Below are 22,227 nucleotides of genomic sequence, written 5' to 3'. Positions count from 1 at the left end.
CCCAGCAAGCAGCAGACCTTCATATCTTCAGCCACATTCTTCTCTAAAATATCAGAACAGTCTCCAGGCTGGTTAATAATATTCTCCCCTGAGACCTCTTGAGCTAGGCCTTCATAATCTATAGTGCTCTCAGCACCACTGTCTTCCCCATTCCTACTACTACAGCCTTTAACCCCTGCTTAAAGTGTTCAAAGCTTTTCTAGTCCAAAGTTCCAAAGTTCACATCCCACCAACGAGCAGCAAGGTCAGGCCTGTCACACCAGTACCTGACTCCTGATACCAACTTTTGTCTTAGCTGGTGTTCTATTGCTATCAAGAGATGCTGTGACCATGGCAACTCTTATAAAAAGAAAGCATTACTTGGGGCTTGCTTACTGTTTCAGAGGCTTAGTCCATTTTTATCATGGGAGGAAGCACGGCACCATGCAGGCAGATATGGTACTGGGGTAGTAGCTGAGAGTTCTGCATCCAGGTCCACAGAAAGCAGGAAGAGAGAGCGACAGTGGGCCTGGCTTGAGCTTTTGAAACCTCGAAGTCCACCCCCGGTGACACACTTCTTCCAACAAGGCCACACCTCCTAATCCCTCTCAAGTAGTGCCACTTCCTGGTGACCAAGCATTTAAATCTATGAGCCTATGGAGGCCATTCTCATTCAAACCACCACACTGATGGTGTTTTATCACAGAAACAGAAACCCTAAGACAGTGGCTATACTCTCTCTGCTGACAGTGAGCCACTGGTGTGTGTGGGGGGGGGGGGGCATGGACAAGGACACCTGCCTCTGAAACTCCAGATTCTCCCCCATTGTCTTCTGGTCTCTCATAACCTGCTCTGTGTGGTCCACACCAGGGGCACCTGGGGAAGGGAAGTAAGTACACTAGGAAGCTCATCCTGGAGGCTGCATTTTATGGAGCCATTGGAATTTTGGTCTTCCCATTCTACCCACTTATTCCTGAAAACCCACTTGCTAGCTACAGAGGGCAAACAGAGATACCACCAGCTCCTACATCAACCCCCTCCCAGCAGCAGCTGGCGTTGTCTGAAATTCCCCATGTCCTCATTCCTTACAGAACTTCTCAGTCTTTCTTTCCTCTCAGTTTTCCAGCAAAGAGGGGCTTTCCCTATTGTGGTTCTGCCACACACTCACTCATCCATTCATTCACTCCCGCATACTTCACCCTAGGAGACACTCCCCATGCTTTATTCCTCAAGGCTCCTCTGCCAACCCCTTGAGTCCTGCTTTTGCCAGACTGAGAGCATCCAGAAGCTCTGGGTTGTCAGACGGCATCTAATGTTCTGATGGTGACGGTGGAGTGTGGGAGGAACCAGAGAGGAGAAGGTGCACAGGGTGGGCCTTTCTCAGTGACTGGCACCACAGTGCTCCATGTGCATTTCATCTTCAAGTTCTGATAATATGTGGGGAAGTTCCTCCTCTGTGGCCAGTTGCTCTCTGCTTGACTTCATTCCTGGGCTTCCAGTGGGGTTTCTTCTCAGTCCTGCGACACAAAAGCCCGAGACTCTCACCCATGACAAGCAGCTTCAAGCGGCCAACCCTCCTTCTCCTCTCCCCCAGGACCATTCACTGTGCGATGCTGTGGCTGCTGCTGCTGTCCCTGCTGGGAAGATGAGTGGGGGACTGGGAAAGGGACTGGCAGGACGGGACCAAGCTACCTCTCATTTCTTTACAGGGTCCCTGACTCAAGATCCAAGATACTGGCTGACAGTGCCCAAGTTGGTGACAGTGGAGGAAGGCCTGTGTGTCCGTGTGGCCTGCAGTTTCTCCTGTCCCTCTAGGTACTATTCTCAATCTGTCTTTGGCTCCTGGTTCCAAGAAGGGGCCAATCTACATGAAGGCTCTCCAGTGGCCACAAATGACCCCAGACAATTAGTAAAGAATGAAACACAGGGCCGATTCCATCTCCTTGGGGACCCACAGAAACATGACTGTTCCCTGCTCACCAGAAATGCCAAGAAAAGTGACATGGGAGTGTACTTCTTTGGAGTATTTGAAAAACCCTTTATAAGATATAATTACAGAGAAAGCTATCTGTCACTGCATGTAACCATAAGTAATGAAGTCACCTGACAGTATCTTAAGAGCCTACAATGCACAGTGTGTGTGACTCTGTGTGTGTGTGTGTGTGTGTGTGTGTGTGTGTGTGTGTGTGTGTGTGTGTATGCGCGCTGGGGGAGTTGTACTTCATCCTGGGTGGATCCTGTGAAACACATGCTGGGTTGTGTGAGGGAAGATGGCTATCCCAAGACAGAGTCTGCTGTCTGGGTACATTTGAAGGTCTCTACCATGACTTGTGTCTCTGTCTCTCCTTCCCTTCCTCCCTCCCTCCGCTCTAACACAGAGTCCTGACATCATGATCCCGGGGAAGCTGGAGGCTGGCCATCCTAGTAACCTGACCTGTGAGCAGGGCACACCCCCCACCTTCTCCTGGATGTCAGCTGCCCTCATCTCCTTGAGCCCCAGGACCACAAACTCCTCAGTTCTGACTCTCACACCTCAGTCTCAGGACCATGGCACCAATCTCACCTGTCTGGTGACCTTCTCTGAAGCAGGTGTCCCTGTGGAAAGGACTATCCAGCTCCAAGTTACTTGTGAGTGTTGGATCAAGAAACAGGGCCCTGAGTATAAAGCAGGAGCTCCTGGTGACTATGTCCTGGTGGCCTGGCTACTCACGGGTCCTGCAAACACACAGGCCCTGTCTTTCTGACTCTACACTCTCTTGGCTAGCTATGGGAAGTCCTGTCTTGTCTCACTTAACATGGAAATTCTTTCTCAAAAAGATTCTATACAGAACCCCTCATTTGATGTCCCCCCAAAAGCTGGCACGGGTAGGGGGAGTTAGTGTGGGCTGGGGGAGCAGGGCCTCTTCAGCTCAGCACACAGACCACCTATCCGCCCTCTGGAGAGAGACTCCTTGCTACAGAATAAATGCCCCCATCCTATCCACAGCCTACACAGATACATGAACACCTGAGCCCACAAACTCCTCAATGCTTTGGACCTCTACACATGGCCCTACTCAACTTACAGCTGAGTCCCACAGCTTTCTGAATTTGTCAGTTAACTGAGAAGCAGATCTTTATTTTTTATAATTTTTAATTAAAAAAATTTCTTTCCTTTTACATAACAACCCCTGTTCCCCTCCCTCCTCTTCTCCCGCTCCCTCCACCTCCCCCCATCCCACCCTCATCCCCTCCTCATAGAGGGTAAGGCCTCCCTTGGGTAATCAACACAGGCTGGCATGCCAAGTTGGGGCCGGACCTAGCCCCTCCCCTCTGAATCAAAGCGAGTGAGGAATCACACCACAGGGAATGGGCCCTAAAAAGCCAGTTCGTTCACCCAAGATAAGTCTTGTCCCATTGCCAGGGGGCCTCTGAATGTGGGGGAAGCAGATCTTAATGAAGTGTGGACAGAGGTAGCTTCCTCATGGAGAGAGATGAAGGGGTCTGTTTTCACCTATCCAGTTCGTAGCAAACCCTTTTTGTCTTCTTTTGGGTCTTGGTGCTGGAGACTGATCCTGGAATGAGCCCGGAGTCACACTCTAGCCTCTGAGAAATGCTGTGGATTTCTGTCATCAGGAGAACCTTGGAACTGCTTTGTTGTTTTTACATAAGTCTTATATAAATTCCTACACTATTAAATTCATCACCAACAACTGTCAAATAATGAGTGCTGTGGGACTCCAGAACCTTTGCATGTCCCCAGACAGAAATCCTGCACCCACAGCACTGCCATTCTCTAGCAAACATTGACCTGATGTAGTCTCTGTGCGTTTGCCTCATTTGCACTTTGCAGAGAAAAGGAAGCCTTTTGAAATGAGTCCATCTGACTGCTGTTTCACAGCATCCTGTGTTCAAGTTTAATCTCTGTGGCAAACAACAGTATTGCATTCTTCCACAACCTAAACCACACCCCAGTGTCGCATAAACCACACATCAGGAGGGAAATTGCCAACAGGGAGACGGTAATTCTGCTCTTCATCCTAAGTGTCCAAAGGCTTCTACAGTGATAGCTTCCCATCTCCTCTGGCAGCATACAGGAGCTCCACACATTCCCACCAGAGCGGTCACTTCCCCCCTGCCATTGTGTGCAGAGATGACTTACTGCAGTTTTCATTGGCCCTAAAGTGTCAGTGAAGGAAGGGGAGAGTGTTTCCATGTGCTCGTTGCTCATTTGCATATCTCCTGAGAAGTTCTATCCTAAGATCTTGTTGCTATTTATGGATTGATTTGTTTTGGTTCCTTGCTGTGTAAACTCACTTAGACTGTGAGAGTTCATTCTGTCTGCAAGGGAGTTGACTCATCACAGTTATAACATCAAGTTAGTTTTCTTATTCAGTGGGTTATGTTTTCAAGCTCTTGATACTGTCAGTCAAGAAACCAAATATCCAAGTCCTACTGAGAGCGAAAGGACTTGGACTGTGGTTTCCAGGTGAGCCCGGCCCAGTGAATGTATTTCTGCAGGGAAATCGGGTCAGATGGCAGAGGTGGTCCTGGTGGCTCTGGGTGAGACATCTGTCAAGGCTCTGCTTCTTGGGCTGTGTCTCACACTTCTGAGGTGAGTGCTGCCCCTGAGATAAAGAAAAGGCCTGGGGAGGGCAGGAATAGGGGTGGTGAAGGGATTTGCACAGAGCAAGTGAAGCAAGGGTTTGTGGGTAGGGGACTGCACATGGGCTAGATGTCTGTGCTCAGCTTTGGTGTATGTGGTAACGACTCATTTCAACAGTGAGGTGGTGGCGGCTGGGCATGTCTCTCTATCCCTCTCCGGTCTCTGGCCAGAGCACATTGGAGGGAGCTATTTCACACAGCCCTCAGATGCCCACAGTGAAAGCCTTGGTTTCCTTACTTAGTGTGATGTTCTGCAGAAAGAAATCAGCAAGGCTGTCACTGCAGGTGGACTATGAAGATCCCATCAAGGTTAGTCACATGGGGTCATTGCATGTCACATCTCCTTCATGTCCTCCATGTGGTAGCTGTCCCCTGGCTCAGCCACCCATATCTACCCTGAGCCCACCTTCCTGCTGGGTCCCACAATGCTTCTGGATCAGAGGTCCCATCTCTGTCCAGAGTATAGTGTGAGTCTCTCTTGCTCTTTCCATTCCCTACTTCATGAAACATCACCTAGTCTCTCTCCCTCCGTGCTTCAGCCCATCATTACCCGTTTCTCCACACTGACCCTAGTCCTCCTTCTTCCATCCTCGCTTTCTGTGGAGTGTGCTTTATTTTCCTCTCCTGGTAAACATCACAAGAATCAAAAATGTTGCAGTAAGCCAGAGGCAGGAAATGGTCATATTCTATAATCACTGCCAATCTCCAACAGCATCTGACACTGTGTCTCCAGGATGCTTCATGCACCTGTCTGTGATAGACACCTCATGACTTGTGCTAACAGCATTGCCATGGTGTCTCTACCACACAGAGACCCACAAATGAAAGGTGGGCTTTGTGGAAACTGCTGTTCTTTAGTCTTTCTCTGGTTCACCTACATGGCAGCCACATTAGCTATCACATTTTGTTCTCACGATCTGTCTTCATGTCTCTAACATCTGAGCCAGTATCTCATTTCTGCATTGTTGACCTCCTGTGGACCCCAGTACTCCTGGGGACTCAGGAACATCTAGGGTGAGTGGAGAGCACTAGATTGGTGAGCTTGTGAAGGACCTCACCTGTACCAGTGAATGACCAAGTGATAGCTTCAGAACCCCTTGTGGAAGGAGAATGAGCAAGTGTCTAATTATAATGAATGCTTCTGCACAAACGCGTTCTATCTAGTGAGTCCCCTCCCTGTGCCCTACCGTGACCCTCTTCTTTCCTCTCCAAGAAGACTCATCAGCAGGACTCCAAGATGCACAGTCACCCTAAGAATCCAAGACCCTCACAGGGGGACTCACCTTAGGAACATAGCAGTATTTGAACTATGACTCCCTAGGTTTCATGGGGGTGAGGCCTCAGGAGTACTCAGAGATCCAAACCCACCAAGAAATTGTCAGGAGCACTGCTCTCATGTGAAGCACCTGTGTCCTCTATGGCTCCCCAAAGATAATTTCTGGATCCCTCCCATTCCAGCAGACTATGGGTTAAACTGTTGTGTGTGAGTCTCACACTTCATTGAAATTGTCTGATTTTGCAATAAGAGACCTGTGCTCCTTCATTTTCTTCAGTGTGACATCACTAGAGGGTATCTTCTCCATTTTTTGGTTTTCCTATTCGGAAAAAATAGTCTGACCCCTTTCTCCTTCTGACTCACCTCTCTTTCTACTTCTCCCTCCCCACATCTCTCATGTGGATGAATATACACATGTGTGTGCCAATGCTCTTGACCATGAGTACTTGTATGAAGGCCATAGGTCAAAGTTCAGTGTCTTCCTCTATTGCTCTCCACAATAACACCACCACCATCATCATCATCTTTTGACACAGGGTGTGGTGGTTTGAAGGAAAACGGTCCCCATAAGCCCACAGGGAGTGGCACTATTAGGAGGTGTGGCCTTGTTGGAGGAAATGTGTTCCTGGGGGTGGGTCTTTGGGTTTCAAATGCTCAAGCCAGGTCCAGTGTCACTTTCTCTTTCTGATGCCTGTAGATGTGGAACTCTCAGCTCTTTCTCCAGCACCATGTCTGCCTGCGTGCCACCATGCTTTAGCCATGATGACAATGGACTAAACCCCTGAACTGTAAGCTAGCCCCCATTAAATGTTCTCCTTTATAAGAGTTGCTGTGGTCATGACATCTCTTCACAGCAATAGAAGCCCTAACTAAGACATAAATTGGTACCAGGGACTAGGGTATTGCTGGGATAGGCCTAACCATGCCTTTGTTTGGAAGAATATGTAATACTTTGGACTAGAAAAGCAATTGGGCATTTTAAGTGAGGCTTAATGGGCAATCATAACAGGGGCATGGAAGACAGTGGTGCTGAGGGTGATTTGAACTTGGATACTCGGTTGAGAGGTTTCAGACAAGAATAATATTAGTATGTGGCCTAGAGACCATTCCTGTGATATTTTGATGAAGAATGTGGCTGTTTTCTGCCCTTGTCCAAAAAACTTGCCTGAGGCTAAATTGAAGAGTTATAGATTAATGGTACTGGCAGAGGAGACTTCCAGACAGCTGGTATTGACTGTGTTGCTTGGTTATTAGTGGCCAATCTTATGCAGATCTATAGTGAAAAGGAGCAAGCTGAGCAAGGGAAAACACAAAAAGGACAGTTTAAGGAGAAAAGAGGCACCAGAGAGTATAAAGGAACTAAATCCTGTGTTCAAGGAGATAAACAGTAAAAGCCTGATGCTACATGGGATAAAGGAAGTGGTGATCTCAGGGCAAGATCTCATAGAGCTAAGCTTCCAACTTGTGAAAAGGAATTAATGAAAAGTTTAGGGTCTAATGTGGTAGTACATGCCTTTAATCCCAGCACTCCAAAGGCATAGGCAGACAGATTTTAGAGTTCAAGGCCAGCCTGGTCTACAGATGGAGTTCCAGGACAGCCTAGCTTAGGCAGTGAAGGGAACCATGGGAAACAGAAAACTGGTGAAGATGTTATTAAACAAAGGGACCACATTCCAGCCCCAGAAAGCAGTAGAATTTGGCAACTTCAGCCACATGGCTCCCGCTTTAGAGTCAAGGATACAAGATAGGGGTTATGAAATCTTCTTCCATGACTAAAGAAAGCTGCTGAGGCTAGGCATGTGTCAGGAGTGTCCCTGCATGGAGGCCTAGAGAGGCCGTTTTGTGAAGCTATAGAGATGAAGCCTGGATTGCCTTGGAGATTCCAAAGTGTTGGAGATGTCAGAGTTGTGGGATACCTGTCAAGGAAAGCTGCTAACAGGGAGTGGAACCAGCCCAAAGGAAAGAAGTGTGTTGCAGTCAACACAAAGCTGAAAGAAGTTGGAGATCTGAAGAGCTTCAAAAGAGCTTGAAACATCAGACGTAGAGATGCAGAGTTCGGATTTTGCCCAGCTGGTTTTCAGTTTCATTTCAGTCCAGTATTTCCTCAATATGCTCCCTTCCCTCCTCTTGGGAACAGTAATGTATATCTTGTGCCATTGTGTGTTAGAAGTATGTGATCTGCTTTTTTAATTTTGATTTTGTAGGGAGTTACAGTTAAAAGATTGCATGAGTCTCAGAAGACACTTTGAACTTTGTACTTTTACAGAGTGCTGATACGGATAGACTATGTTTTGAAGTTGGACTAAATGCACTTTTAATTATGATATGGGTACAAGCCTATGGGACAAGGGAGTGGAATGTGGTGGTTTGAATGAAAATGGTCCCCTATGGGGTCTCTATAGACCTATGATCTATAGAGAGTGACACTGTTAGGAGATGTGGCCTTGTTGGAGGAAGTATGTCACTGGGGGTGAGCTTTGGGGTTCCAAATGCTCAGGCCAGGCCCAGTATCATTCTCTCTTTCTGCTGCCTGAGGATCCTAATGTAGAACTCTCAGCTCCTTCTCCAGCACCATGTCTGCCTGCATGCCACCATGTTTCCCACCACCATGCTTCCTGCCATGATAATGGACTAAACCTCTGAACTATAAACCAGCCCCAATTAAATGGTTTCCTTTATAAGAGTTGCTGTGGTTATGATGTCTTTTCACAGCGATAAGAACACAGGGTCTCTCCCTGAATCTGGAGTCTGATGTTTAGGCTAGACTGGCTGGCCAACGAGCCTCTGGGGTCACCTCTTTATGACCTTCAATATTTTCATGAGAGATACTGTTGCATGTAACTTTATGTACATGATTGAAATCCAAGCTCAGCTCTTCCGTTTACTCACTGAGTGTTCTTTGCAGCCTCCCGTACACTGGCTTTCTAGAGAATCAATAGCCTTTCTATAGACCAATGACAGACGCATTGAAAAAGAAATCAACGCCATTCACAATAGCCTAAAAAGTACTTGGAATAAACCTAACTAAGGAAGTAAAAGATGTGTATATGAAAACTTTAAAAGACCGAAGAAGTAGAGAAAGACACCAAAAGGCAGAAAGAACTCCCACGTTTTATAATAATTTGTCTTGTGAGGGTGACATCCTACCAAAAGCAATCTACAGACTCAATGTAGCCCAGTCAAAATGGAAACTCCATTCTTCATCATTTTTTTAAATCCAAAAACTCATACAGATCCACAAAATTCCCCACATAGTCAAAGCAATCCTGAGGAAGAATCCTGCTGGAGATGTGGTAATACCTTCTTTCAAGTCATATTACAGAACCTTACTATTTTTTCCTTTCTTATCTAAAAATTTTTTTTATTCATTTTACATAAACAACCACAGAGCCCCCTCTCATCCCTCTCCCCAGCCTCCCCCTGACCCACTTCCCATCCCCTCCCCCAAAAGGGTAGGGGCTCCCATGGGGAGTCAGCAAAGCCTGGAACATTCAGTTGAGGCAGGACCAAGCCCCTCCCCCTGCATCAAGGCTGAGCAAGGTGTCCCACCATAGGTAATGGGTTCCAGAAAGCCAGTTCATGAACTACGGATAGATCCTGATCCCACTGCCAGGGGCCCCTCAAACAGACCCAGCTACACAACTGTCTCCCATGTACAGAGGGTCTAGTTCGGTCCCATGGAGGCTCCACAGCTGTAGGTCTAAAGTTCCTGAGTTCCTATGAGCTTGAGGACTATTAAAGCCAGCATGGTTTGACACAACACCAATACCAGACCAATAGAATAGGATAAAGGGTATGGACAGAAACCCACATAACTCAGCTACTAATATTTTTATTTAAAATTTAAAATTTAATTTTATGTGTATTGGTCTTTTTGCCTGCATGTATGTTTGTGCACAGGAGGTGAGTCTGCTTGCCTAGGCTGGAAGGCAGCTTCCTACTCCCTGGCACTGGAGTTGGAGATGATTGTAAGTCATCACGTAGGTGATTAGACTTGAATCCAGGTCCTCTGCCAGAGCAGCCAGTGCTTCTAACTGCTGAGCTGTCTCTCCAGCCCCAAACTATCATTTTTGACAGGGAAGTAAAAAAAATACTCATTGGAGAAAAGTAAGCCTCTTCACCAAAACACTTGTATCTACTCACATAAGAGTGAAAGTAGACTTCTCCTCACCCCTGCACAAAAGTCAGCTCTAAGCAGATCAAGTGCCACTTCCTCTGACAAGCTGCTCCAGTTTTAGCTCGACACTTCCCTACAGGCTGGGGAAGGGTTCATTGATCTCAGTGCTTGTCATATTTGGTCATCTGAAGCTGGATGGCTCGTGTGTGTGTGTGTGTGTGTGTGTGTGTGTGTGTGTGTGTCCCCGTCTGTCCTATGGGATGTTAAGAAGAGACCTGACTTCTACTCATAGATGCCAATGGTTTCCCTCACCTGCTTTTATATGTTTTTTGGTTTCTTGTTTTAGAATTTTTGGATTTTGTTGTTATTGTTTTTCCAGAGACAGAGTCTCACTCTGGAGCCCAGGCCAATCTGGAACTCATGACAATCCTCCTGCCTCAGTCACCTACATGCTGGTATTACAAGCTTGAATCGACATGCCCAGCTCCCCTACCTGGTGTTCTTCTTTGTGCTGTTTACTTTCTGTTTGTGAGTCTAGAGATTTATTTATTTTAATTTTTATGTGTGTGAGTGCCCGCATCTATGTCCATGCACAGGCATGCAGTGCTCACAGAGGTCCGAAGAAGGGTTGAGTCTCCTGGGACTGGAGTTACAGACAGTTGTGAACTGCCACGTGGGTTCTGAGAATCAAGTCCAGGTCCTCTAGGAGAGCAGCCAGTGCTCTCAGCCACTGATCTCTCTCCAGCCCTCCATTCGTGCTTTTAGCTGTTTTGTCTAATTTTAAGTGCCATTAAATTTTGCTTAAAAAGAAAATTTACACTGTGGAATGCTGCCTACACAGGAATAGGAAAAATGGGAGGGTTTAAAATTAGGATTTTACATTATTTTCTTACATCTTACTGCAACTTAATAATGCCTAGTTCTATAATAATTTAAAAAGTCACTTGCTTCTTTACATTAAATTTTTAGTGTGGGCGGTCTCTGCTTAACATCTCACATGGTTAACTGGTTAACAGCACCTGCTGCTTTTGTTGAGGATCCAAGTCAGTTCTTAGCACCACATCAATTGGCTGCAAAGGTCTTGCAACTCCAGCGGTTCTAATGCCCTCTGTGACTTCTACATGCACTTGCAAACACACACACACACACACACACACACACACACACACACACACACACGGCCTTTAGATGTAAAATGTGTAGTACACTTTCACTTTTATGTATCCTCCTCTTAGTAAGGCAATAAAGCAAACTCGTTGATTTGCCAATTTGGGCACTAGTGCCCTCGTCAGAAATTTAACATAATTGAGTAGCTAAGAAGCATTTTTGAAAATGTGAAATAATGGGTCAGAAAGTTTGTAATGAGTCAAGTAGAAGAAAATCAAGCAGGGCTGACTAACAGGAAAGGGAGTAAGCAGGGTTGGAAGTCAAAGTGTGATTTGATGAGCGTGGTCAAAAACAGGCCTTGTGGAGGCCAACTTTTCAGCATCTCGCAGTAACTCCTGATTGGCTCAGAGCCACCACAAAGATGGGTGGGACTTGCATGTTCTGCTACTGATTGGCTAAGATGACTTTGCATCAAGTTGCAGAGGCAAGTGCGCAATGCAAAGCTTCATAACCTCACTTGCTGGTTGTAGCATGGGACTGCAGCCATTTTTTGGCTCCTGGGTAAGATGTTCATACGTCACCAGGTCGTTGACTGACTGACTGACAGACAGACAGACAGACAGACAGACACACACACACACACACACACACACACACACACACACACACACAGCGCATGCGCGGCAGAGACTTTCATGCAGCCCATCTGTGGCACTCTAGCCAGGCAGACAGAATATGACGGGCCGCCTGGGCCTATGAGGGTCCATGGGATTTTTGTGCATCGAGGTTCTCCATGCTGGGCTTCCGGGGGCAGGGAGTTCCTCCCTTAGTCAAGCAGTCCTCAGATAGCGTATCCTTGGACTTCTCACGTGACAGCCACAGGGCGGTTAAACCCTCGCAACGTCAGCTCCAGGGTACCCCAGCTTCTGCATTTGTCCAAGGCCCATTCTGGATCAGCAGACAGGGACTGTACACCGGTCAGTTTCCAGGGCCCAGTTTAGTCAGTTCATGCTATACTAGTCAGCCTGTCACTTGTCACTCCTCAGTGCCCTGGTCAGCGTTTCACCTCTCAGTCTGCTGTTCATCTTCCCCACCCCCACCCCCTCTCCACCTAGTCAACCTGTTACCCTTCAAGTCACTTATTTGTCCTGTCTCTCACTCACTTGTTTGTCCTCTCACCCTTCAGTCACTTGGTCAGCTTCTCTCCCCTCAGTCACCTTCAGCATGTCACCAAGTTAGCCTGAAAAGTAGCCAGTGGATCACCATTCTACTAATAGAACACATTAGAAGCATGGGAGTTAATTATCAGGTTAGTGGCAGTGTGAGTTAGCCATTTGCTAACAGTTAATCCCATAATCCATCTCTGTCATAACCTGACAGGGATCCATTAATTAGGCTCCCGCCAGTTTCTTGGTAAATAGTTCCAATTACATACCTATAATCCTAGCTCTTGAGAGGTGAAGGCAGGAGAATCAGAATTTCAAGGTCATCCTCAGCTACATAGAAAGGCCAGCCTTGGGTACATAAATCTAAACAAAAGAAAACAAAAATCTAACAATTGGAGAGCACTTAGCTAGCAAGATGGAGGTAGGGAGAGAGATAGATGGAAGTGTGCTGAAGAAAAAGAATTTCATGGAGCCCCGAGACATCAGGTAAAATGAAGAGGAGTGAAAACCATGAAGAGATCCATTAGTAGCGTCCTACGTATTTTCCTTAAAGCTGGCAGAGAAGAGCAATAAGAAATCAGAATTATAAAGCAAGATTAATCACTACATCTCCAGCAGTAAATCCCACCCATGTGACGTGAACATGAAAACAAAATGGAAGAAGGGATAATATTTGACCAGAGTACTTTGGTGATTTACTGGCAAAGCTTGGGCCAGGACCCACATTAGGTTCATTCCAACATCCAGAATGAGGTTTTAAGTTGGCAGAAGAGAAGAGAAAAGTTGACAGAGCAAAGGTGAGGCTCATGTTTGATGTGAAAGTAAGAAGCACTTATGCCTGGGAGCCTGGCAGCAGCATCTCTCTGTGAGGAGCAGGAGCAACCCAGCACTCAGGAGCCAGAGACTAGCCTGGTCTGAACAGCCAGCTACAGTAGGCTTCCTATTTCAGCCTGTGAGCCACCACATCTGGCTGTGAATTTAGTGACTGATTTATTCAGACTCCATTTCTGGACAATGAAAGGAACACCAGAAATCTAGATTCTACCCACCCTGTGGGTCCTGTCCCCCATCCCTCACATTTCAACTCATCCTTTCTCAATAACAATAGAGGTCTCTGCCCTGGTCACCTGGCCTGCAGTGGAAGAACCCCAAACATATGCACCTCTTGATCCCATACCTCCATGGTATAACATCGCCTTAGTTAGAGTTTCTATTGCTGTGAAGAGACACCATGGCCACAGCAACTCTTATAAAGGAAAAACATTTAATTGGGGCGGCTTGCATTTTTAGAGGTTTAGTCCATTGTTATCATGGTGCAACATGGTGGCACACAGGCAGACATGGTGCTGTAGAAGGAGCGGAGAGTCCTACATCTTGACCTGCAGGAAGTGGCCTGAGACACAGGGCAGGCATAGCTTGAGCATAGGAGACCTCAAAGCCCGCCCCCCACAGTAACACGCTTTCTCCATCAAGGCCACACCTCCTAACAATGCCACTTCCTATGAGCTTATGGGGCCAATTACATTCAAACTACCATCCATCCGTGCATTGCCACTAACTTTTGAGAACTTGGAATACCTGGTCATCGAGCCCCTTTTCCTAAACAGACACAGCACTGGGTTGGAAATATTGCTCGGTGGTAGAGTGCCACATTAAGGATGACCACATCTGTCCCTAGATACTCCTGGGCATCTCATCCCATGTAATTCTTGCTTCTCTAGGGCATCTGGTGTTTGGGATAACTAGAGGGTTGCAGGCACCTGTGTCTTAGTTAGGATTTCAAGTGCTGTGAAGAGACACCATGACCACAGCAACTCTTATAAAGGAAAATATTTAATTGGGGTGGTTTACATTTTCAGAGGTTTAGTCCATTATCATCATGGTGAAACATGGTGGTGTGCATGCAGACATGGTGCTGGAGAAGTAGCTGATGTAGGACACATCTTGACTTGCAGGCAACAGGAAGTGGTCTGAGACACCGAGCATGACTTGAGCATATATGAGACCTCAAAGACCACTTCCACAGCGACACACTTCCTTCAACAAAATCACATCTACTCCCACAAGGCCACACTCCCTTTGGGGGCCATTTTCTTTCAAACCACCACAGCCTGCTTTTCAAAGATGTTTCTGCACACCCCCCTCCACATGTTCTTTCAGTTGCTATCACCTCCTTCCTCATGGTGAAGAGTACTGGGATTCTTGCTGTTGCATATGGGGATGCCGCATCTACAGCTGGGTAAGTGGGACAAGAAGCACTTCTAGGGCTGCCTGAGGAAGCTGCAGATGCAACTGTGAAGAAAGAGGACAGAGGCTGTAGAAGACAAATAATCATTGTGGATTTGACATCATCTCTGTATCTGGGGTCCCCAGTGAGGGCTGGGGTGTGGCTCAGTGGTGGAGTCCCTGCTAGAACCCCCCAGTGAGGGGATGGGATGTGGCTCAGTGGTAGAGCACCTGCCTAGAATCCCCCAGTGAGGGGCTGGGGTGTGGATCAGTGGAAGAACCCCTGCCTAGAATCCCCCAGTGAGGGCCTGGGGTGTGGCTCAGTGGTAGAGCCCCTGCCTAGAATCCCCCAGTGAGGGGCTGGGGGTGTGGTTCAGTGGTAGAGCCCCTGCCTAGAATCCCCCAGTGAGGGGCTGGGGTGTGGCTCAGTGGAAGAACCCCTGCCTAGAATCCCCCAGTGAGGGGCTGGGGGGTGTGGCTCAGTGGTAGAGCCCCTGCCTAGAATCCCCCAGTGAGGGGCTGGGGTGTGGCTCAGTGGTAGAGCCCCTGCCTAGAATCCCCCAGTGAGGGGTGGGGTGTGGTTCAGTGGTAGAGCCCCTGCCTAGAATCCCCCAGTGAGGGGCTGGGGTGTGGTTCAATGGTAAGGCATTATCTAGCATGTGGGAGGCCTTGAGTTTCATCCCTAGCATGGCAAACAAAGGAAAGGGTGGGTCCGTAAGGAAGAAGACAAAGAACAGTCAGGTCACCTTGCTGACCCCTGACCCTCCTCTCCACAGAACCTGCCAGACTGATGAGCTCCTTCTGTGCTGTGGAGAAGACATTGCGTTGCAGTTGTTCCTTTCATGGGGTCCCCACACCCTCTGTGCAGTGGTGGATGAATGGTGCTCCTGTGGACGTGAACAGTGGGCATGGCCAGCTCCAGGTGACTTCTACCACACTTGGTTCCTGGGACAACAGCACCCTCAGCCTGCTCAAGGACCCAGAAATGGGCACAGTCCTTCTTTGTGAGGGAAAGAACCAACACGGAACCCACGGTTTGAGCATCCTGCTGATGTCAAGTGAGGGCAGGGATTTGGAGACTGGGTGAGGGCAGTGAAGAGGGAGGGGCTTGGACTGGGTGAGGGCAGTGAAGAGGGAGGGGCTTGGACTGGGCGAGGGCAGTGAAGAGGGAGGGGCTTGGACTGGGTGAGGGCAGTGAATGGGAGGGGCTTGGACTGGGTGAGGCCAGTGAAGAGGGAGGGGCTTGGACTGGGTGAGGGCAGTGAATGGGAGGGACTTAGAGACTGGGCGAGGGCAGTGAATGGGAGGGGCTTGGACTGGGTGAGGGCAGTGAACAGGGAGGGGCTTGGACTGGGTGAGGGCAGTGAATGGGAGGGGCTTGGACTGGGTGAGGGCAGTGAATGGGAGGGGCTTGGACTGGATGAGGGCAGTGAATAGGAGGGACTGGCACTGAGGCCAGAAGAGGGAGCACAACCTGGAATCTGAATCTTAAGAAAGGCTTCTCGAGGGTGTACAGGATGGCCCAACCGGGAAAAAGGTGCTTGCGGCCAAACCTAACAACCTCAGTTCAATCCTCAGGTGCCACATGGTAGGAGGCGAAAGCAGACTACTGCAACTTGTCCTCTGACCTCCACATGCACACGGTGGCGCATGCAACGCCCCACACAGATATGCAAACAAACAAACAAATATGTTTTTACTTATAAAAATAAAGCCTTACTGAAATGACTTCTACTTCCAGGAAGGGGCCCTTTGGCTCCCCAGATCTTCCTGAAAGCGCTGCTCCAGGGTGTTGTCTACGCAGCCACGGCAATCACACTACTTTTCCTCTGCCTCCTCCCCTTCATGTGAGTATGTCTTAGCCCATTTTATGCTATGTAACAAAACACCTGAGATGAGCTAATTTATGAAACACAGACGTTTATTTAGCTCAGGGTCCCAGAGGCTGAGTGAATGAAAGAGTATGGTGCTGGCATCTAGATCCAGCAAGGGCTTTCTTGATATATCACACGGTGAGATCCAGAGCAAGCATCTCTTCTCATAAAACCACTAATGCCATCATAAGGGCCTCCCCTTCATGACCTCCCTAATCCTATGTAACAAAGAGAAATATGGCAATTGGGACTGAGTGATTGTCTATCGGGGAAGAGGAATGACGTGGTACAGCATGGAGAGAAGCTGGATTCAAAGGCAAATACACGTTAGGAATATTGCTCAGTGCTTGCCTAGCATACACAGAGCCCTGGGTTCGATTGCTAGCACTGCATAAACTGAGTGTGGTGGTGCATGCCCATAATCTCAGCATTCAGGAGATAGAGACAGGAAGATTAGAAGTTCAAGGTCATCATCCTTAATGTGGTGAGTTCAAGGCTGGCCTGGGCTACATGAAACCGTCTCAATAAGCAAGCAAGCACAAATAAATAAATGACAAGGCGTTGCAGAGATGGCTCAGTAGTTGAGAGTCCTGGCTGCTCTTGCAGAAGACCTGGGTTTAGCTTCCAGCACCCACATGGTGGCTCACAACCATCTGTAACTCCAGTTCCAGAAGATCTGCCACCGTCTTCTGGCTTCCAAGGGCATGCATGCAGTGCACAAACATACATTCAGGCAAAACATCCATACACATGAAATAAAAATAAATAAGCTTTTAAAAAAATCTCAACTCCCCCATACAACAAAGAAATAAATAACAATCTCTAGAGGTGCAAGGCCCCTTCACAGCTGACCCATCTGAACCCATGGCCTGTTAAACAGGGAATCCCAATCACACAGGGTGTGAAACCAACTTGCAGAGAAGTTGGGTGACTTTCCCTAGATAGCACAGCCAGCAGGCAGTACTGTTGAGACTCCAGACTTGAATATCGAACAAAACCAGAGTCCACCTGGGGACGCAGAGGCAGGAAATCGGAACTAATCAGAAACACATTTCCGTAGAGTGAAACTTCTCAGGACCAAGCAGGCAAAGAAGTGTGCACAGACGAGAGTCCATCAGGGCTCTGAGGCTGGAACAGACCAAGAATCCAGCGCGAAGCCCAAGGAGCCCAGGGAATTCAGAACTGAGTCGCCTTCTGGGACGCAGCTCTCAGTGAGTGCCCCTTGCGCCAGAATGGAATCCAGCTAGCAGGACAGTGTTAGGAGGGGGAAGCTTGTGTGCTGCTTTAGAGAGATAGTGTCCAGCCTGTAGCTTGTATAATGCACAATTAACTTGAAGGTTGTTTCATGGGTACTGAAGTGGAGGCCCCAAGAGCCTCATGGAAGAAACTAAGACACATAATTAAAAAATAATTAGAACTATCAACACACACACACACACACACACACACACACACACACGCTCCATATACATCATATGCACGTACACATATAGCATGCACACATATACACAGACTCACTAGACATACCACACACATATACTCTATGCATATATCATATTTACACATATATACACATGCACACCACATATACACATACACATGTACCACACACACATATATATACACAGAGACACACCATATCCATCACATACATGCATGCACACACACCATATACACACATACCATACACACCATTGTAGCAGGCTTTCTTTTGGGCCACCAAACAACACCCAAATCATGACACAAGAGATATTAATTAGTTATGAATGCTCAGGCTTATCTTATGCTTGTCCCACCAGCTCTTATAACTGATTTACCTGTTTCACTTCATCTGTATTTTGCCTCAGGGCTTTTTACTTTTCTTTTATTCTGTATGTCCAACTCCGTTTAGCTGGCTGGCCCCAGGCATCTCCCCATCTTTCTTCCTTTCTCTCTCTTGTTTTTCTCTCTTCCTAGGTTCCTCCTCCTACTTATTCTCTCTGCCCTCCAGCCCCACCTATCCCTTTCCTGCCTGGCTATTGGTTGTTCAGCTTTTTGTTAGACCAATCAGGTGCCTTGTGCAGGTAAGGTGAAACAAATACAACATCTCTTTACATAATTAAACAAAGGCATCAGAAACAAATATAATACATCTTTACATAAAGTAATATTCCACAACACACCATACATACACACATATCCACACATACAAACCTACCCACACATATATACCATATGCACACAACACACACATATACACACACACACACACTCCATACACACATACATACCATATACACACAACACACACAACACACACACACACACACACACACACACACACACACACACACACACGCTGAATCCCCACTGGGAAGTGGGTTGATGCTCCTCTAGCAGTAGTGGTAGCATCAGAGTGGAAACCACAGGTTTGGCCTCTGGTGTGCAACAGGCAACAGCCACCTACAGCCTAAGGCCCCAGTCAGTGCCAAGTGCTTGGAGATTAGGGAGTACTTGAGGCTCAGCTCTGTGACCAGAGCTGGCTCATGGTTCAAGGGATATAGTTTCTAATGGTCAGTGTTAGCTGTCAGCTGGACAGGATCTAGAATCACCCAGGAGATGGGCCTCTGGACGTGCCCGTGGGGCCTGTCTTTATTGCGCTGATTGAGGTGGGAAGACCTGCCCACTGTGGGTGGCACCATTCCCTGTAAGTGGAGAAATTGAGCTGAGCACCAGCTGGCATGCTCAAGTTCATTGCTGTGTTTCCCAACTGTGGATATGATGTGATGAGGTGCTTCAAGTTCCTGCTGCCTGGAGCTCCCCGTCTTGATGGACTGCATCTTGTACCATGAGCCAGAATAAGCTCTTTCTGGCTGGAGAGATGGCTTAGTGGTTAAGAGCACTAACTGCTCTTTCCAGAAGCCTTGAGTTCTGTTCCAAGCACCCACATCAGACAGCTCACAACTGACTATAACTCCAGCTTTAGAGGGTCCCATGCCCTCTTCTGGCCTCTGTGGGCATCTGCACACATGCTCACATACTCACACAGACACATAAATAAAAACACATCTTAAAAACAGCACCAAGAAAAAGAAGAGGCAGAGAGCTCAGGCAGGAAGCAAGGCCAGGCCCTAACTTGGAAAGGTCCACTCTCACTGAGGCACCTGTGCCAGCCATTCATCCAGCCCCATTCATCCAAACCTCCCGAAACAGCACCACCAGCTGGAGAGCCAGTGTTCAACACAGGAGCCTGGGTCTGATTTCACATCCAAACCATAACACCAGGTTGCTCCTTCCTTCACCCCGAGCCCTACAACCCCTTGGCTGGAACAGTGCTGGAGACTAAGTCTCATTCTTATTTACCATCTGCTAGTCTCCAGGACATCCTGGGGCTGTTAGTTACTCTTCTGTTGCTCTAATAGAACACCAAGACCAAGGAAGAGTTCATTTGAGCTTATGGTTCCAGAGGGTTAAGAGTCCAGTGTGGTAGTGGTGGCAGGCATGACATCAGAAGCAGGAAGCTGACAGCTCACATGTTCAAATGCAAATCAGAAGCCGAGTGCAGACAGTAGTAAGTGGGGTGAGACTATAAACACTTAAAGCCCACTCCCGATGACATACTTCCTCCAGAAAGACTAGGCTCCATCTCTCAAAGGCTCTGCTACCTCTCCAAACAGTGCCACCAACTGGGGACCAAGTGAGTCATACCACCTCACCTCACCCCACCCCCAACCCCCGTAAGCTCGTGTAAATTGAACACGTGTCTCTCAGCTGGTGGTGCTGCTGTGGAAGATTATGAAAACTTTAGGAGGTAGAGCCTGGCTGAAGAAAGTGGGGGTGGGGTGCTGATGGGGGGGTCTTAAATTTATGTCCCCAGTTTATGTCTGCTCTCTGTTTCATAGTCTGCACTGGGTGGTGTGAGGTCCCAGGAATGAATCAGACCTAGCCCTTGCCCTCAGAGAGTAACAAAGCTGGTAGGGAAAGGTGCCGTCCCAGAAAGAGGACGGAGCCAGGGGTTAGGGTGTCCAGAGCATGGGGAAACACTTGCCTGAGGCCATCATATACAACATCTCAGGAACCTAAGGGCTATTCTGGGAGCCTGTGGTTGCAACAGGGAGGAGCCAGAGGGAGAAGAGTTTTGTAGGCTCCAGCCATGGAATTGTGAGGAAAGCTAAGCCAACGTTTGATCCATGTTGCCTTGGAGTTCCCTCTCAGGTGTGGCGACTTCATCTGTAAATCTGCTCCATCATCTCTCTTTGCCCCACCTTCTCACCTTCCAGGAAAAGGAAGACAGAGCCTGAAGCCTACGAAGGCCGTGGAGACAGCATCCCATCCAAAGTTCCCACTGTGCCCAGAATTACAAAAACCCATGGAGACTCCAGAAGCCCCAAGTCCGTAATAAACTTGAGGTCCTAAGAATCTGCGCTCACAAAGCCCTCTCAGCCTCTACACATCCCATACACTCCAAGGTGTGGAGACTACTACTGGGCCTGGTCTCAGGACTTTTAAAGGTCACCTGTATGATTAACAAATCATATAGGTTTGGGTGAGCCAAAAGGTACGTATTTCATTCAGACGGAGTTACAGGAGAGAAAAATGAATGCACATGGCACTGTGAAACAGGGATTTTGATCCCTTTCTTCATGACCAGTTCCATAGACAGACAGACAGACAGACGCGCGCGCGCGCGCGCGCGCGCGCGCACACACACACACACACACACCATTATATTTTAATCTAATCCCAAAGTAAGTGCTTAGTAGATGAAACCTTTGGACAAGATCTCCCATTCTTATCTCTCTCCCTCAAACTTCAGTACACTCATATAATGTGTACTTGAATGGAGACTGGGTTGTGAAAAGTGGTACCCAGAGCAGGCAGTGGTGTCACACCCCTTTAATCCCAGCACTTGGGAGGCAGAGGCAGGTGGATCTCTGTGAGTTCAAGGCCAGCTTGGTCTACAAAGTTAGTTCCAGGACAGCCAGGGCTACACTGAGAAACCCTGTCTAAAACAAAAACCAAACAAATGAACAGCCAAAACACCAACCTCCCCAAAACAAAACAAAATAAAATAACAAACCCAAAAAACAAAAAAACAAAGGAAAGAAAAAAAGTAGTGCCCAGAGACACAGGTGGAGAAAATATGCCGTGATGAATTTGAATTCGAAGATAAAACATTGGAAGGTTATGTCATAGGATCACATCCAGACCCTCAGAGTGTCCATTCCCCGGGGATAGGAGCTTGCCTGTCTCCTCCCTGTGACACCAATACCAGGGACGGTGCCTAAGGTCGAAGACGCATGCGGAACTGTTTGTGAGAAAGTGAACAAATGAGTGAATGAATCATGAGCCAGTACGAGGTTTGAGGCCAAGAAGTGGAGTGAACAGGCCTGTAGAGGAAGGTTGTTCTCCGAGTGAGAAAGGGAGTGTGTGGTGTCTTTGGAGGGGCAGAGGTAAGGCAGAGGCAGCGAGCCTGCTTAGGTGAGTACTGCAGTGTCTCTTGGCATTTCATAACATTGTTAGGAGGTAAAAGAAATGTGTGTTCATTCCTAAAGAAGACCAAAGAAAAGATTCCTATATGTCCAACCCGGCCAAATAAATGAATTTGTTAGAGGTGCTGACAGGAACATGGGTGACTCGTGTGCAGTGGGACTATGTGAAGTTGTGTTGTTGTTTCCTTCTGTTGCTGGGACAAAACACTCTAAGAGGAACCTGGAGAGGGAAGGATGTATTAGGCTGACACTTCCAAGTGACAGTCCATCACTGAGTCAAGACAGGAACCTAAAGTAGAAACTATGAAGGAATGCTGCTTGCTGGCTCATGCCGAGCTAGCTTTCTTATACATCCCAGGATCTCCTG

At 47.8% G+C, this 22,227-nt stretch overlaps 2 protein-coding genes across 2 annotated transcripts; both read left to right on the top strand.

Annotated features, from left to right (window-relative positions):
* The first annotated feature begins 423 nt into the window (after window positions 1-423).
* On the top strand, window positions 424-6,024 carry LOC114683923 (myeloid cell surface antigen CD33). Its single transcript, XM_028858295.1, is given in 7 exon segments — window positions 424-438; window positions 1,574-2,077; window positions 2,358-2,607; window positions 4,480-4,573; window positions 4,866-4,932; window positions 5,840-5,933; window positions 5,936-6,024. Coding segments are annotated over 7 exon segments (1,113 nt in total).
* A 5,814-nt stretch (window positions 6,025-11,838) lies between these two features.
* Window positions 11,839-21,082, top strand: Siglecl1 (SIGLEC family like 1). The gene is made up of 6 exons (XM_028858296.2): window positions 11,839-12,100; window positions 14,450-14,528; window positions 15,292-15,573; window positions 16,257-16,362; window positions 17,450-17,600; window positions 20,649-21,082. The coding sequence occupies exons 2-6, from the start codon at window positions 14,504-14,506 to the stop codon at window positions 20,667-20,669; spliced, it is 585 nt and encodes a 194-aa protein (XP_028714129.2). The 5' UTR covers window positions 11,839-12,100; window positions 14,450-14,503; the 3' UTR covers window positions 20,670-21,082.
* Window positions 21,083-22,227: the final 1,145 nt, after the last annotated feature.

The sequence above is a fragment of the Peromyscus leucopus genome, chromosome 1, assembly GCF_004664715.2.
Source record: "Peromyscus leucopus breed LL Stock chromosome 1, UCI_PerLeu_2.1, whole genome shotgun sequence".
Classification (NCBI taxonomy): Eukaryota; Metazoa; Chordata; class Mammalia; order Rodentia; family Cricetidae; genus Peromyscus; species Peromyscus leucopus.
Note: the sequence above shows the minus strand (reverse complement) of the source record. Positions and strands in the feature narration are given on the sequence as shown.

Excerpts from the sequence above, each read along its gene's own strand:
- Siglecl1 (XM_028858296.2), top strand. The coding sequence starts at position 14,504 with ATGGGGATGCCGCATCTACAGCTGG. Across the intron at positions 14,529-15,291 it reads GATGCCGCATCTACAGCTGG|AACCTGCCAGACTGATGAGC; the intron begins GTAAGTGGGACA and ends TCCTCTCCACAG. Across the intron at positions 16,363-17,449 it reads CTCTGCCTCCTCCCCTTCAT|AGTGAAACTTCTCAGGACCA; the intron begins GTGAGTATGTCT and ends ACATTTCCGTAG.